Below are 14,821 nucleotides of genomic sequence, written 5' to 3' on the forward strand. Positions count from 1 at the left end.
CAGTCATGCTGGAACAGGAACAGGCCTTCCCCAAACTGTTGCCACAAAATTGGAAGCATACAATTGTCTATAATGTCTTGGTATGCTGAAGCATTAATGTTACCTTCACTGGAACTAAGGGGCCTAGCCCAAAACCCTGAAAAACAGCCCCAGACCATTATCCCTCTTCCACCAAACTTTACAGTAGGCACTATGCGTTCCAATAGGTAGCGCTGTCCTGGCATCTGTCAAACCCAGATTCGTCCATCAGGCTGCCAGATAGTGAAGTGTGATTCATCACTCCAGAAAACACGTTTCCACTGCTCCAGAGTCCAGTGGTGGCGTGCTTTGCACCACTCCAGCCGTCGCTTGGCATTGCGCATAGTGATGTTGGGCTTGTGTGCAGCTGCTCGGCCATAGAAACCCGTTCATGAAGCTCCCGATGCACATTTCTTGTGCTGATGTTGCAGCCAGAGACAGTTTGGAACTCTGTAGTGAGTGATTTAACAGAAGATAGGCGGTTTATACCTGCTACGCACTTCAACACTCGGCGGCCCCACGTGGTCTACTGCTTCGTGGCTGAGCTGTTGTTGCTCCTAGACGCTTCCACTTGACAATAATAGCACTTACAGTTGACTGGGGCAGATCTAGCAGGGCAAAAATTTCGCAAACTGATATGTGGCAAAGATGGCATCTTCTGACAGTGCCACATTTACTGTAAAGTCACTGAGCTCTCCAGTACAAACCATTCTGCTTCCAAGGTTTGTCTATGGAGATTGCATGGCTATGTGCCTGATTTTATGCACCTGTTAACAATCGGTGTGGCTGAAACACCTGAACTCAATAATTAGGAGGGGTGTCCACATACTTTTGGCCATATAGTGTATTTTAAAGAACATTGTGGGCTGTTCACTGACGAGTTACGGATAGTTTGCTTTGTACTTGTGGCCGTTTATCTGAAATTCCAGATTGATTCAGCGTTTCCTGGAGGGGAAAAATGAGGCTCATTGTTTGAGTCCAGAGTCTCCAGGTCAGTGACGGAGTGCACTGGTGACTAGCACAGGAATGTCCCAATTACACTGACATGGGTAACCATTAACAGAATAATCAAAGAGATGTCGGAGAATAATTAACCACAATGAGGCCGCCTAATCAGTGGGCCGCAGGGCTGAATCACCTTGCGGTCTCTTCTCCTGAGAGCCAGCAGCCATGGTTTTGCGCTGTGAGCTTTGGTCTGTGGCAGGGTGCCCCTGCACACACACTGACTTGGCCTGCCCTCACAGAGTCAAGCCTACTTATTGGCTCAGCTAGATGTGTTCTCTCCTCATTGGTTCAGGTGGAGATGGCCTCTGTCTGTGGAGATGAAAATTTTATTTTTATTTATTATCAAAGCCAATAATATTACTTTTATTATTGGCTTTGATGGAGATGTCCTCTTGTTATTGGCTCAGATAGAGATGTCATTTCATTATTGGCTCAGATGGATATGTCCTTTCCTTATTGGCTCAGATGGATATGTCCTTTCCTTATTGGCTCAGATGGATATGTCCTCTATTGGCTTAGATGGATATGTCCTCTCCTTACCGGCTCAGATGGATATGTCCTCTATTGGCTTAGATGGATATGTTCTCTATTGGCTTAGATGGATATGTCCTCTATTGGCTTAGATGGATATGTTCTCTATTGGCTTAGATGGATATGTCCTCTCATTAATGGCCCAGGTGGAGATGTCCTTTTCTTATTGGCTCCGATGGAGAGTGCTTCTGGTTATTGGCTCCGATGGAGCTGTCCACTCGTTATTTGCTCACACTGAGATGTCCTCTCGATATTTGCTCAGAGATCGCCTTGCCTTGTGTTTCTCTGTAGAGCTCTCCTCTCTTCCAGGAAAGATGTGGGAGGCCTCTAAATATCATACACACACACACAGAGAAGAAATACTCTCCCACCACTAACAAGCCCGCTGATGCCTTACACCCCCTTTTTATATAATCACACACAGCAGGCTACAATTACCACCAGACTGTGGTCTTTAATAACAGCACTGTGCTGTCTTTCTTATCTTCCATTCTCCGCTAATGGGTCACCAGCGTGTAGTGTAATAACAGGCCTGCATCTTCTCTCCACTGTTACACTCACCTCCGAAGTGGCACAGTTATCTTACATACGTATTTTCATGACCTCCGGCTTTGTTTATCAGCTCTCACCATCTCTCTCCGTCTCTCTCTTTCTCTTACTTTCTTTTTCTGTCGCTTTTTCTCTCTCTCTCTGTCTCTCTCTCTCTTTTTTCTGTCCGTCGCAGGTTTGCCAAGAACCTCTCCCCGGACAAGATCAATCTGAGCACGCTCAAGGGGGAGGGTCAGCTGACCAACCTGGAGCTGGATGAGGAGGTGCTACAGAACATGCTGGACCTGCCCACCTGGCTGGCCATCAACAAGGTGGGCTGCAACAAGGCAGCCATTCGGGTAAGAGCCCTATTCGCCCCGCCCCCCACCCTGCGACATCATCATCTGACAGGAAGTGGCCTGGCTTCCACTTGATAAGCTGCACATTTGGGTTCATGGGTGCTGGTTTAGCTGAACTTATACAGGAAAGTTTGTTGGGTTTAGTGGTAAGGAGCAGGCCTCGTAACTGAAAGGTTACCTGTACGATTCCCTGCTGGGGCACCGCTGCTGTACCCTTGGGCAAGGTACTTAACCCATAACTGCCTTAGTAAATATCCAGGTGCATAAATGGATAACATGTAAAAACTGTAACTTATGTAGGTCGCTCTGGGTAACAGCAAATACCTGACCAGATCCCACCCATTCAAAAAAAAAAAAAAAAAACAAGATCAAAATACTACATTTTATTTAACCCACAATGCATATCACCACCAGCACCTTATCCCAATAAATCCAGAAAGAGAAACAGAAAGAAGTAAAGATGGACGATATGCAAATGCCAATAATGTAATGAATCCAGCTCAGAGCAATTGTGGGGGGAGAGATTGCATCCATTACATTGCGTAACATTATAATCATTTAGCAGCCGCTCTGATCCAGAGGGATTTTCTAGGCGTGTCCAGCACAGTCATAACATGCTGAGTGGGGCTGGCCTGGGTAGCTGAGGCCTCTTGTGCTAGAGATGGGCCCTTTTCCCAGCACTTCCTGAAGAGGGCTTGGAACGGACCCTTCAGCTCCCCGGCCCACTCACTCAGGCCTGCTCCTATCAGTCACAATATGATAGATTGGGGTTTGGATTGGAATGGATTTTTTTGGGGGTTTGAGGAGGAGGAGGAGGTGGAGGGGAAGAGAAGGAGGAGGTGTGTGTATCTCAGCCTCCTCCTCTGTGTGTGTGTCTGTGGTGTGTGTCCCTTTCCCTCTCTGTTAGCTTAGCGTTTCCTGCGCTGAGGCTCTTAGTCTACACGCCTCTCTGTGGTATGTTCGCTCTCACGTCCGCTTTCTCAGTTTCTTTCTATCTGTCTGGCACTTTCACTCTCTCTGCTGCTTTCCGTCTCTCTCTTTCTCTCTGTTTCTCTTCTTCTCTTATTGGGGCAAGGTGCCAGTGATGATTTGGATTCTGGGTTAAATAAAATGTAGTATTTTGATCTTGACTTTTTTTTTATTTTTTTTTTTGAAGGGGTGGGATCTGGTCAGATATTTGTTAGCTTGTGAACGAGGCTGTATTGAATTTGATTGAATTTTATTATACTTTATTTGATTTGCTAAATAAAGTAATGGAGTAAGAGTGAGTGGAGAGTCTGCTGAAAGGTTTCTGTAACAGGCCCTGTATCCCAGACTGACTCAGAATTTTTTTTCTCCTCTGTGATGTTCCCCTGTTCAGTTCCGCTCAGCACAGCGCCAGTAATTGACGCAGCTGTTCCTCTCGGTTCATTCTGGAGGGGTTGCATTACGGCGCATAATGGAGGCTTTCACTTCTTGCCGAGCGCAAGAGGCCTGCTTGCCTGTTCTGCATTAGCCTCTCTCTGTGTCTCGCTCTCATTTTCTCTCACCCCTCTCTACACTTCTCCCCCTCTTTCTCTCCCTCTCTGTCTCTTCCACTTCTCTCTCTGTTTCTCTCTCTCTCTCTCTCTTTCTCTCTCTCTCTCTCTCTCTCTCTCTCTCTCTGCCTCTCTCTGAAATCCCTGGCTCTCCGGCGGCGTGGGGCCTCATTGCAGTCATTCCTTGGGTTGTTGCATCAGAGGGGAGGCTCCCGAAACGTGGCACTGCGAGATCGCGCAGCCGGCAGCTCCGCAGACCTCCTCTATGGACTGCCGAAAAAAACTGCCACCAGCTGTAGCACCGGCGACCAGCCCTCAGGGCCGTCTCCGGGGAGGCCGAGGCGTGGCTCACGTATTATGAAGCGCATGCTTTCTGGCTCCTCGGGGGGGGGGGGCGTCGGCTGTATCGCGGTGCGTGTCCCTGTCAGGGAGGCCCAGGACATTCCTCGCACCGTGCTGTGAAGCGTCTCCTAAAAGCCCTCGAAAGCGGCGCGGGAGCCTGGCGCTCTGTCGTTTCTGCAGTTTGACTGCAGCTGCGGCGACGGCCCTCGTTCAGAGCTGCAGGGCAGGCCCGGGTCTGTGGGAGGAAGCTGCACATGGGGTGACACTTGGGTGAGCGCGGGGTGAGCACTGTGCGGCACGCCTCCGCCCCACTTCCTCTTCCTGAAAAGAATACCGCGGTTCTGATTTTTGAGCCAGCGTGGCAGCCACATCCTAACCAAAAATTTCAAAATGGGATGACAACAAAAATACAGAACAATCGCATTGTACGGTAATCACACAGTGATGTTGTGTGGTCTCAGTGCTTAACAGTGAACCAATGCAATGATGTACTGCAGTGTTGAATAAACCAATTCGGTTGTGTTCGGTGGTCATGGTTTTGCAGAGCAAGTCCGTACCTTCCTGTTAGGTGGTCTTGGTATCAAACGGCAAATAAAGACAAGTCCTTTTTGTGGGTCTCCCTTTTCATCCGCAGATCTATATAGCGCCGGTTCATAATCTTTTCGTGGTTGATTCATTGTCCTTTCATTTGGAGAATGTTTTTGATGGCTGCCATATGCTTAGTGTGATGAAAACATTATGAAATAGGATATGACCAAAGGACAGGCTGCAGGAGGTGACTGTAATGTGGAAGTGCTGACCGGGTCAGAGCCCGACCGTTCTGCTTTTCTGCATCCCATAATAATAACAGAAGTGTGAGGTCATCCCCAGTGCAGCTGGGGATTTTCCGGAGTTTCCCGTGGGCCGGACCAGAGAAGGACCCTCTATCATTAGGGCTGTTACTGAGCTCATGCAGTGAGTAAATATTTCCTTGCACCAAGGCGTCGTTGAATATTCAGCCTGGCGATTGAGCAAGCTTCTCCTGTCAGAAGGGGTGTGCCGTGGGCATAGCAGACCACTGTTCTTCCCTGCTGATAACAGTCATTTCTGCTCAGTCAGTTGTTGTGTAATTTAATGTATCGTAGTCTGCTGTAATGTAATCCAGTGTGGTGTAATTTAATGTAGTGTTGTGTATTGTAATAAGACATGGTGGAATGTAGTCCAGTTACTAGATAAGGGGGCCTCTGGTATGGGTCTGTTGAACATATTGAAGTCTAGTGCAACTTATGGTATTGTAGTGTAGTTTAATGTGTTGTGATATAGTACAACGTGACGTGATGGAGCGTAATGTAATTTGTCATGGTGTAATGTGGTGTATTTTAGTGTGTTGTGCTGTAATGTGGTGTGGAGTGGTAGAACACAGACTTCCGGGGGGGGGGGGTCACTGCCCCCAGTTTCTCTGACCCTCAGCTCAAGAGGGAGGGGTGGTGAGAGTAGTCTCGCCCCTCGCGCTAGACCGGATTACATCATCACATTCCTGGGTTTGTGTGGTCACACACACACACACACACACACACAGCAGCAGCCCCCCCCCCCACTTCTCTCACACCATCGTGCGCGCGAAGGCTGAGTGGAGCGGTTTCCTGGAGAGCTGTCAGGCAGCCCACCTCCCCACCCCCCTGAGGAAACGTGTCTGTATCGCACCGGCTCGGCAGAGTGAATCAGCGTCACTGCGCTTCCGGAAGCTTCCCTTGCCTGCTGCCGCTTCCTCCTCCACCTGCCTCAGCAGCGGAGTGGAGGACGGCTGTGCAGCGCTGCCTGGCGTCAGAGCTGAAAATCTATACGGCGGCTTCTTTTACAATGGCCAATCAATACATGGCTCCGTGGAGGTGTCCGTATTGAGCAGCGAATTTATATGAACCTGTTAGACGCTCTCTGTTTTCAATACCAAATCAATACGGCGATGTTTGGCCGTCTCCGTGCTTTGAACGGTAAATCAATATAGCGACGTTTGCCGCTGTCAGTTCTTTAACGGTAAACCGATACAGTGATGTTTGGCCTCTGTTGAATAATAAATCGGTCCAGTTGTGTTCGGTGGTCTTGGTGTTGCAGAGTAATTTGATACATACCTGTTTGGGGGCCTTGGTGTCAAACGGTCAGTCGATGCAAGCCCTATTTGTCGGTCTCAGTTTTCAGCAGCAGATCTGTGGAGAGCCGATTCATGGTCTGTCCCTTCCTGCGAAGGGTGTCTTGATAGCTGTCATATGCTCGGTGTGATGAGAATAGTATGAAATTGGATACGACTAATATCCAGGCTGCAGCAGGAGACTGTGGTGGAGGTGCAGGAATGCTGAGCTGGTCACAGCCGCCTAAACATACTCGCCTTCGGCCAGGGGCTTTCCAGGGTTTCCCAGAGAAGCACCCTCGATCAGCGGGGCTGTTATCGAGCTTGTGGATTGACTAAATATTTCGTCATGCGGAGTCGTGGTTGAAATTTGAGCCTGCCGGCTGAGCAAGCCATTCCAGTCAGAAATGACGTGCCACCAAGTGCCGCTGCTCAGTCATTTCTGCTCGATCGTGAGCTCACTTGTTCATGCTCTCTCTGTCTCTGTCTCTCTCTTTGTCTCTCTCTCTCTCTTTCTGCCCCTCTCAAATTCAGACAAGCTTTATTGGTGTGACCGCACAGAGGTCGCCAAAGCAATTTTCACATAAATACACGTGTTGTCTTGTTTGGATATTTATTTCCGCAGTTGCTGGGCCAGGTGCTTCCTGCCCCTTGTCTCTCAGGCTGTGGCGCTTGGATACGTATCATGCTGTCTCCATCTTCATGCGTAATGCTGTCCCGTGGGGGATGCTAATGGGTCGCGTTCACCCAAGGTGTTGGCGGGAAGCAGGCTTGCTGAACGCCAATACGTTTGTGTGACTCCTCTCCCATGGTAACTGTGCCTGTAATTCCACACACAAACAACCGCACACTCAGGGCGTTTTCATACGAGGTATGATTGCTTCATACCGTGCCTGAGTACGATTGCCCCCCCCCCCCCAACTCCCCACAGCTCAGCTTTCACATTAGTAATGCTGTTCCGTACCCGAGTACACTTCCGTATCTACACACTCCGATACAGCACCTAGTTGGTTCGCGATCCGCCAATAAACACGGAGAAGAAGAGTACACTTCACATTCACATTCTGCACACTCCGCATTCTGCACACTCTGCAGTCCACTTCCGCGTTTTGGTACAGTAGTGTTCACACCTGATGCGAACCATACCTGAGTACACATGACCTGTACTCGAGACCACCTTTTCAAGTGGACCTGGGCACTCATTCGTTGATCCGTGCCCGGGTACGATACACAGTGTTCACACTAATCAAACGAGCTGGACTTTCAAGTGTACTCGGATCCGGGCCCAGGTCCCTGATGTGAAAGCCCCCTCAGTCTGTACAGGCAGAATTTGACAAACGCCGTCAGAACTGATATGCGATGATTCAAACTGTTGCCTTAACATGTCGCTCCGTGACGTCCCTTCCATGTCCGGTTTCGCAGCTTTTCTCTTCCAAGAAGTGTTTGCGGGCGGGAGAAGTTGTATCAGTATCTCTGGCCAATGCTTTCCTGCAGTAGAGCGGACACAGTTTTGCAGTGGAATACCTGGAGACATTGAACAGCTGATATGCCAGTGTCCTGTAATCCACCAGCTCTGCGCAGCTGGCCTACCTGTCTGCTGAAATCGGTCATGTCTGCGCAGCCGGTCTGCCCCTGTCATGAAATCAGCTATGCCTTACAGCAATGGCTTGCTGATGTCTTCTGATTAACCAGGTTGCGCAGCCGGTCTGCTGTTGTCAAGGGAACAGCCATGTCCGCATAGCTAGCTTGGACGTTAGCTAACTTGCATTGAACCCAACCTTAGTGGCAGTTGGATCACTATCCCTGCACTGTGAATGAGTGAACAAGCGTCTCTCCCTCTCTCTGCTTTGCAGATACCCTGGACCAAGCTGAAAACGCACCCCATCTCACTGGTAAGCGCCCGCCCTCCTCTCACTTTCAAAGGCAGTGCCGGTTCGCGCGGCGGGTACAGCAGTGTCGTCTCTTTCAGTCGCTCGACAAAGTGGTGATGGAGATGAGCACCTGCGACGAGCCACGCCCGCCCAACGGCCCGTCTCCCATAGCGACCGCCTCGGGTCAAAGGTGAGAGAGTGGGGGGGGGGGTGCAGGGAGGTGGCTCTGTCAGGTTGTGGTGAGGACAGCGACTGCTGGGTAGTGGTGGAGGGGTAGTCTGGGAGAACGTACAGTACCAGTCAAAACTTTGGACACACTTTTCTTGCTTTATTTGTAGTATTTTCCACATTTTGGAATAACAGTAAAGACATAAAAACTATGAAATAACACAAATGTAATTATGCAGTCACCAAAACAGTGTTACGAACAAATCAGAACTGTCTTATATTTTAGATTCCTCAAAATAACCAATTTTTTTTTTTAATTAAAACATTTTTTTGGAAAGAAATTCATACATAGGCATCAACTTCACTATTTATATTTGTCTGTGGAACAAATTTCAAGCATTTAAGCACAAGCCATTAGATCTAAATGTCTAAATGCCTAAATGGCATGTTTCCCATTATCTTAATCAGGTGTGTTCAGACTTTTGGCTGGTACTTTTGGCTGGTACTGTACATGTGTTATCTGTGAGTGTGCAGCGTGTGTCGCTGTTAGTGAGTCCTGTGTGTGTGTGTGTGTGTGTGTGTGTGTGTGTGTGTGTGTGTGTGTGTGTGTGTGTGTGTGCGCCTGTCCGTGTGTGTTCTTTGTGCATGTTTATCTGTGTCCTCAGCCCTCAGGTACTCAGGTGTGTACATTCTCTCTGTATGTCTTCATCCTCAGTGTCTGTCTGTAGTGAATGTGTGTAAATCCGTGCTGTGTCATCAGTGAGCCCCTCAGAGTTTGCGTGCCCGCCCTCTGAGAGCGCTCGGTGCGTGCTTGTGTCCACAGCGAGTACGGCTTCGCCGAGAAGGTGGTGGAGGGCATCTCCCTGTCCATCGGCTCCATCGTCATCCGCATCAGTGCCAAGGCCTTCAACGCCTCCTTCGAGCTCTCCCAGCTGCAGGTGTACAGCGTCAACACCAGCTGGATGGCCAGCGACCTGCGCTTCACCCGCATCCAGGACCCGCAGCGGGGAGAGGTGGGTACGCCATGCCCACGACCACGCCCCACCCCACTTCACTCTGTCCCAGCATTGACACTTTTCACTTGCAGAATGACGTTTGGGTGCAGTTTGAAATGTGAAATTTTTTTTAAGAACTCCGAGTTGACAAAGCGCCACCTATTGTTGTGGAGGGTTTATTACATTCTCCCTGTGCAGGTTCAGGAAAAGGTTTGTCTCTTCTGCCTGCTTTTTCATGTTGTACACTGTAATAGAATGGGGATTTTCCCTAAGGAATTGCTTGTCCTGGTTTGTTTGGGGCCATTGGGTTGATGTGTGGAAGAGGTCTTAGCCTGATGTGTTGTTGTAACTGTTGGGGGCGCTGTTTCCTCCTCAGATCCTCACCTTTAAGGAGATCAGCTGGCAGATGATCCGCATCGAGGCGGACGCCATCCAGAGCGGGGACCACGAGGTGCTGAGCGCCCCCATCCGACTCATCACCAACCAGTCCAAGATCCGGGTCACCCTCAAGAGACGGGTGAGGAGAGGCTTCTGCACATACACACAGAGATGGACAGACAGACAGACACATACACACACACACACACTCACTCTCTGTCATGCGCGCGCGCACACACACACTCACTCACTCACTCACTGATTCACTCACTCACTCACTCACTCACTCACTCTCTCTCATGCGCACACACACACTCACACACACTCACACACTCACACACTCACTCACTCACTCTCTCTCATGCGCACACACACACACTCACACACACACTCACACACTCACTCACACACTCACTCACTCACTCACTCACTCACTCACTCACTCACTCACTCACTCACACTCACTCACTCACTCACTCACTCACTCACTCTCTCTCATGCACACACACTCACACACACACACACTCACACACTCACACACTCACACACACTCACACACTCACTCACTCACTCACTCACTCTCTCTCATGCGCGCTCACACACGCACACACACACACACACACATGCTCTCTCTCTCTCACACACATATACACACTCTCTCTCTCGCGCATGCAGATGCTCACACACACACACACACACACACACACACACACACACACACACACACTTATGCACACGTGCATGCATGTATGCACACACGCACACACTATACTCTCACTCAAAGACAGACAGACAGACAGACAGACAGATGGACATATACACTGACACCGGCTTGGACCCACACACACAAACACACACTTTTGCAAATGTGCACATAGCCACCCACACTTCCCACTCAAGTGCGCACACCGACACAAAATGAGACACACGGTCACACGCCTGCACACTTGCGCACGAACGTGCACGCACCCTCTTAAACACACCAGTTCCCTACTTACCATCCCAGCTCGCTACCACAGAAACAAAGCGCTTGCCAGGGCAGTTTCCACCCCAAAAATGTTTTTGTTCCCTCGAGGGCGGGTAATTAGGAATGCGCTGCGTGAGATTTCTGTGTTCGTTCATGCATGCAAAAATGTAACTCTGTTAAGCCCTGGCCAAGCTTGAAAACCCAGAGAGAAATGCAACTGCGTTGATTGTCTGCACAAGGTAACATGTTTGTATTTGGAGTGCCTGAAAGGGCTTTTCAAGAACTTAAAAGGTAAAAGGTCAGTGGCTACCCCCTTTGGATCACTTTAGTGGTTATTCTCTGTTGTCCATCTTTTTTTGCTTATTATTGTAGTTGTGGTTATTGCTATTGTTACTATTTGTTGTGGGAGAACCAGGCTTTGCAGTACTGTACATTGCATGTGCAGGTTTTTTATTCCTCTGTGAATGTGTTGACTGTACATTTGACAGCGTAGTTGTCTGTTCTTTAATCATTTTGCTGGTTGATTGATTGGCCGACCGGTTGCCTGGCAGATAAAAGACTGCAACGTGGTGGCCTCCAAGCTGGTTCTGATTCTGGACGACCTGCTGTGGGTTCTGACGGACTCCCAGCTGAAGGCCATGGTCCAGTACGCCAAGTCCCTGAGCGAGGCCATGGAGAAGTCCGCCCAGCAGAGGAAGAGCACGGCCTCGGAGACCTCCCAGGCGAGTCTCTCACTCACACACACACACACACACACACACACACACACGAGCGCACAGTCTCCATCTCCTCAACGCTACAGTAATCATTCCCCACCCCATTCCCTACATTTCCGTCTCCTTCTCCTTCAATTCACGCTGCAGTAGGGAGAGACAGGCCCGCGGGTCCGGTGCCAGGCGTAGGAAAGATCTCTGACCTCTCACTTCATTCACAGCTCTGGGGTCTTCCCCTTTTTCCTTCTCCCATTCACTGAAATGGATCTGTGATTTCCCCTGTAGTCGGCCCTCAGTGTGAATTCCTTCTGAATGGTTTCTAGTTTCATCACACACGCTTACCAACATCATAACAAGGTTTCAGCCCTCTTCTTGCCATTAGTATTAGTAATGGGTATTCATTTAAATCAGCTGACAAGTACATGACATATGTAAACTGCTGCAGAATAAAAGCGTTGCATACTAAAATGTTGGATGTCTGGAGTAAATGTTGCACATGATTTGGGGAGTCCCTGAGCGCTTGGCTCGAGTGGGCGTTTGGTTGTCCGCCGTCCTGGTTTGACTCGGAGCGCAGCCCTGTGACAAGGGAAGTGGCTCCAGCGCTAGCTCTGAGACGTTTCTGCATCACTGCCTTCGATAACGGGTACTTCCCCTGCCGCCCTCTGCTGCAGTTCATGGGGCGAATCCTCCCCCTGCTGGCGGGAGGAAGAATTGCAAAAAAAAAGTCAGAAATGTCACAGCAAATTCATCTCTGGAGGGCAGGACAGGTCCCTGGTTCATTTTCTACCTTCAATTGATTTGACCGATTAGTCCCTTTGTTTTACTGGCCATACCTGTGACCCTTGGGTTCAAAGCACATGACCTTACACGGCTGTGCTTTATACAGAATAATCCTGTAGTTCTTCTCCAGATTAAACCCATGTCAAATCTGTTTTGATGATTTAGAGCAGTGGTTTTCAAACTTTCTTTCAGGCCACTGCATTTTTAAAATGATAAACCATTGTCACATAAAAAAATAAAGTAAACAAAAAGGGCATTGAGCAGGCAGTCAGAGTTTAAATGTCCTATTTTGATTTCTAATTTAATACAGTGTTGTCATGAGTACTATCCAAATAAATTCATTTTTTTTTTCAATAAATAAATATAGTAGTGGACAAACAAATTTGTTTTGGTGACCAATTTAAAACTCCCACGTCTCACCCTTGGTTTCCGACCCACCTTTGAAAAACACGAGTGATTCAGAGAATAGGTCAGATGTGCACAGTTGTTATGGCTGGTATGTAAGAAAGGTATTTGTGTTACAGGAATGCGCAATGTGCATTTGGTGAACGTTCTCTCCTCTGCCTGCAGGGGGCAGTGGCGCCGCCCTCCTCGCAGCAGGTGCGCGCGCAGCAGACGGCGGTGGCGGCCGATCAGAACGCCACCATCGCCAAGCTGTTCAACGCCTACGACGTGCGCGAGACCTCCCACCACCTGCAGATCGCGCACCTGGACCTGCACATCTGCGACGACATCCACGCCAAAGACAGAGGTGCCGTCCTGCGGGGGGCCGAACCTCTCTTCCCACAATGCACCCGTCACGTAACGCTTCCTCACTCAGACACTGCGTGTTCGTAATGCTTGCTCCTCACAGGGTGAGACCGTCCTCCCGGTTATAGGGACAAACCTATCCCACAATGCCCTTCGTCCACGTTCAGCCAGGAATAGTGCTGATGCCTTCATTTTCTGCTTGAGCAGACCCGCTTCAACCCTTTAAATATTGCAGTTCTGTCATCGTGTTGCAGTAGTTTTCCATGGCTGTCCGCCCTGTTTGTCTTGGCCTGTGTGCCTGCCTGTCTGTCTGCCTGTGCGTGAAATCGAGGTTCTGACTGCTTCTCCCAGCGCTGCTGCATTGAGACCGTTCCATGAGCATGTGTGGTCAGTCTGTGTGTCATTCCTACCCACAGTTCTTTGCTGTCAGCAGTGGTTGTTACTTTGCTCTGCTGAGACTCACTCGAACGCAGGAGACATCTTGAGGCATAAAAACCTGCTTTGTGTATTCTGTAATAAGTGTATGTACTTTAAAGTGCATTTAGCCATGTCATTCACAATTACTTTTTTCTCCATCTCTGTCTCAGTAATAAACAAGAGGATCACAGGGGGAGCTATGCAGCTGTCCTTCAGCCTCATCACCATGGACTACTACCCCTTTCACAGAGCAGGTAAACGTTACGACAGCGTTACGCTACCCCTTTCACAGAGCAGGTAAACGTTACAACAGCGTTACGCTACCCCTTTCACAGAGCAGGTGAACGTTACGACAGCGTTACGCTACCCCTTTCACAGAGCAGGTAAACGTTACAACAGCGTTACGCTACCCCTTTCACAGAGCAGGTGAACGTTACGACAGCGTTACGCTACCCCTTTCACAGAGCAGGTATACGTTGCAACAGCGTTAGGCCACCCCTTTCACAGAACACGTAAACGTTACAACAGTGTTACGTTACCCCTTTCACAGAGCAGGTAAACGTTACAACCGTGTTACGCTACCCCTTTCACAGAGCACGTAAACGTTACAACCGTGTTACGCTACCCCTTTCACAGAACACGTAAACGTTACAACAGTGTTACGTTACCCCTTTCACAGAGCAGGTAAACTTTTCAACAGCGTTACGCTACCTATTTCATAGAACAGGTTAACATTATAGCAGCGTCATGCTGCCCCTTTTATAGAACAGGTAGATGTTACAACAGCATCCTGCTGCCACTTTCACAGTCGTATTGTGGTGTCTGCAGGGGTCTTTGTGATCACTGCATTCTGGGATTGTGAGCCAGTAACGGTTTCTGCTCTCATGCTGGACAGAGGCAGACTGTGGCTCAGGTGAGAGCGCTGGCTCACCTGGAGAGGAGGAGGAGAACGAGGAGCTGGCAGCAAGAGCAGGTTCATTTTGATGAGGGGCACTTCGTTAAGAGCACAGAGAGTGTTGGTTCATTAGGAGCACAGAGAGTGTTGGTCGGTAGGAGCACTGACAGTGGGGTTTGTTGGGGGCACGAGGAGTGTTGGTTCATTAGGAGCACGGAAAGTGTTGGTTCTTTAGGACACTGATTCTCAATCCTGCTCCTGGGCCCCCCCCAACACGTTTTCCATCTTTCCCTGTTCTACCTCCCTGACTGAACCCGTCAGTGGCACTTTTGATTAGCTGGGCACGCCTGATTTAATCAAGAGCAAGAGCACTAATTTCAATCAGGTGTGTTTGGAGCAAGGATAGATAGAAGATATGCAGGACAGTGGGCCTCCAGGAGTAGGATTGAGAAACACTGCTTTAGGAGCACACAGAGTGTGGGT

At 49.3% G+C, this 14,821-nt stretch overlaps 1 protein-coding gene across 1 annotated transcript in view; it reads left to right on the forward strand.

Annotated features, from left to right (window-relative positions):
* Positions 1-14,821, forward strand: part of uhrf1bp1l (UHRF1 binding protein 1-like) — a 42,619-nt gene that overhangs the window by 10,852 nt on the left and 16,946 nt on the right. Inside the window, exons 2-9 of the mRNA XM_036517895.1 lie at positions 2,279-2,441; positions 8,258-8,296; positions 8,374-8,465; positions 9,267-9,456; positions 9,815-9,955; positions 11,335-11,505; positions 12,847-13,027; positions 13,614-13,697. Of these exons, the coding sequence (XP_036373788.1) occupies positions 2,279-2,441; positions 8,258-8,296; positions 8,374-8,465; positions 9,267-9,456; positions 9,815-9,955; positions 11,335-11,505; positions 12,847-13,027; positions 13,614-13,697 (1,061 nt within the window). The remainder of the gene's footprint in view (positions 1-2,278; positions 2,442-8,257; positions 8,297-8,373; positions 8,466-9,266; positions 9,457-9,814; positions 9,956-11,334; positions 11,506-12,846; positions 13,028-13,613; positions 13,698-14,821) is intronic.

This window comes from Megalops cyprinoides, chromosome 23 (assembly GCF_013368585.1).
Source record: "Megalops cyprinoides isolate fMegCyp1 chromosome 23, fMegCyp1.pri, whole genome shotgun sequence".
Classification (NCBI taxonomy): Eukaryota; Metazoa; Chordata; class Actinopteri; order Elopiformes; family Megalopidae; genus Megalops; species Megalops cyprinoides.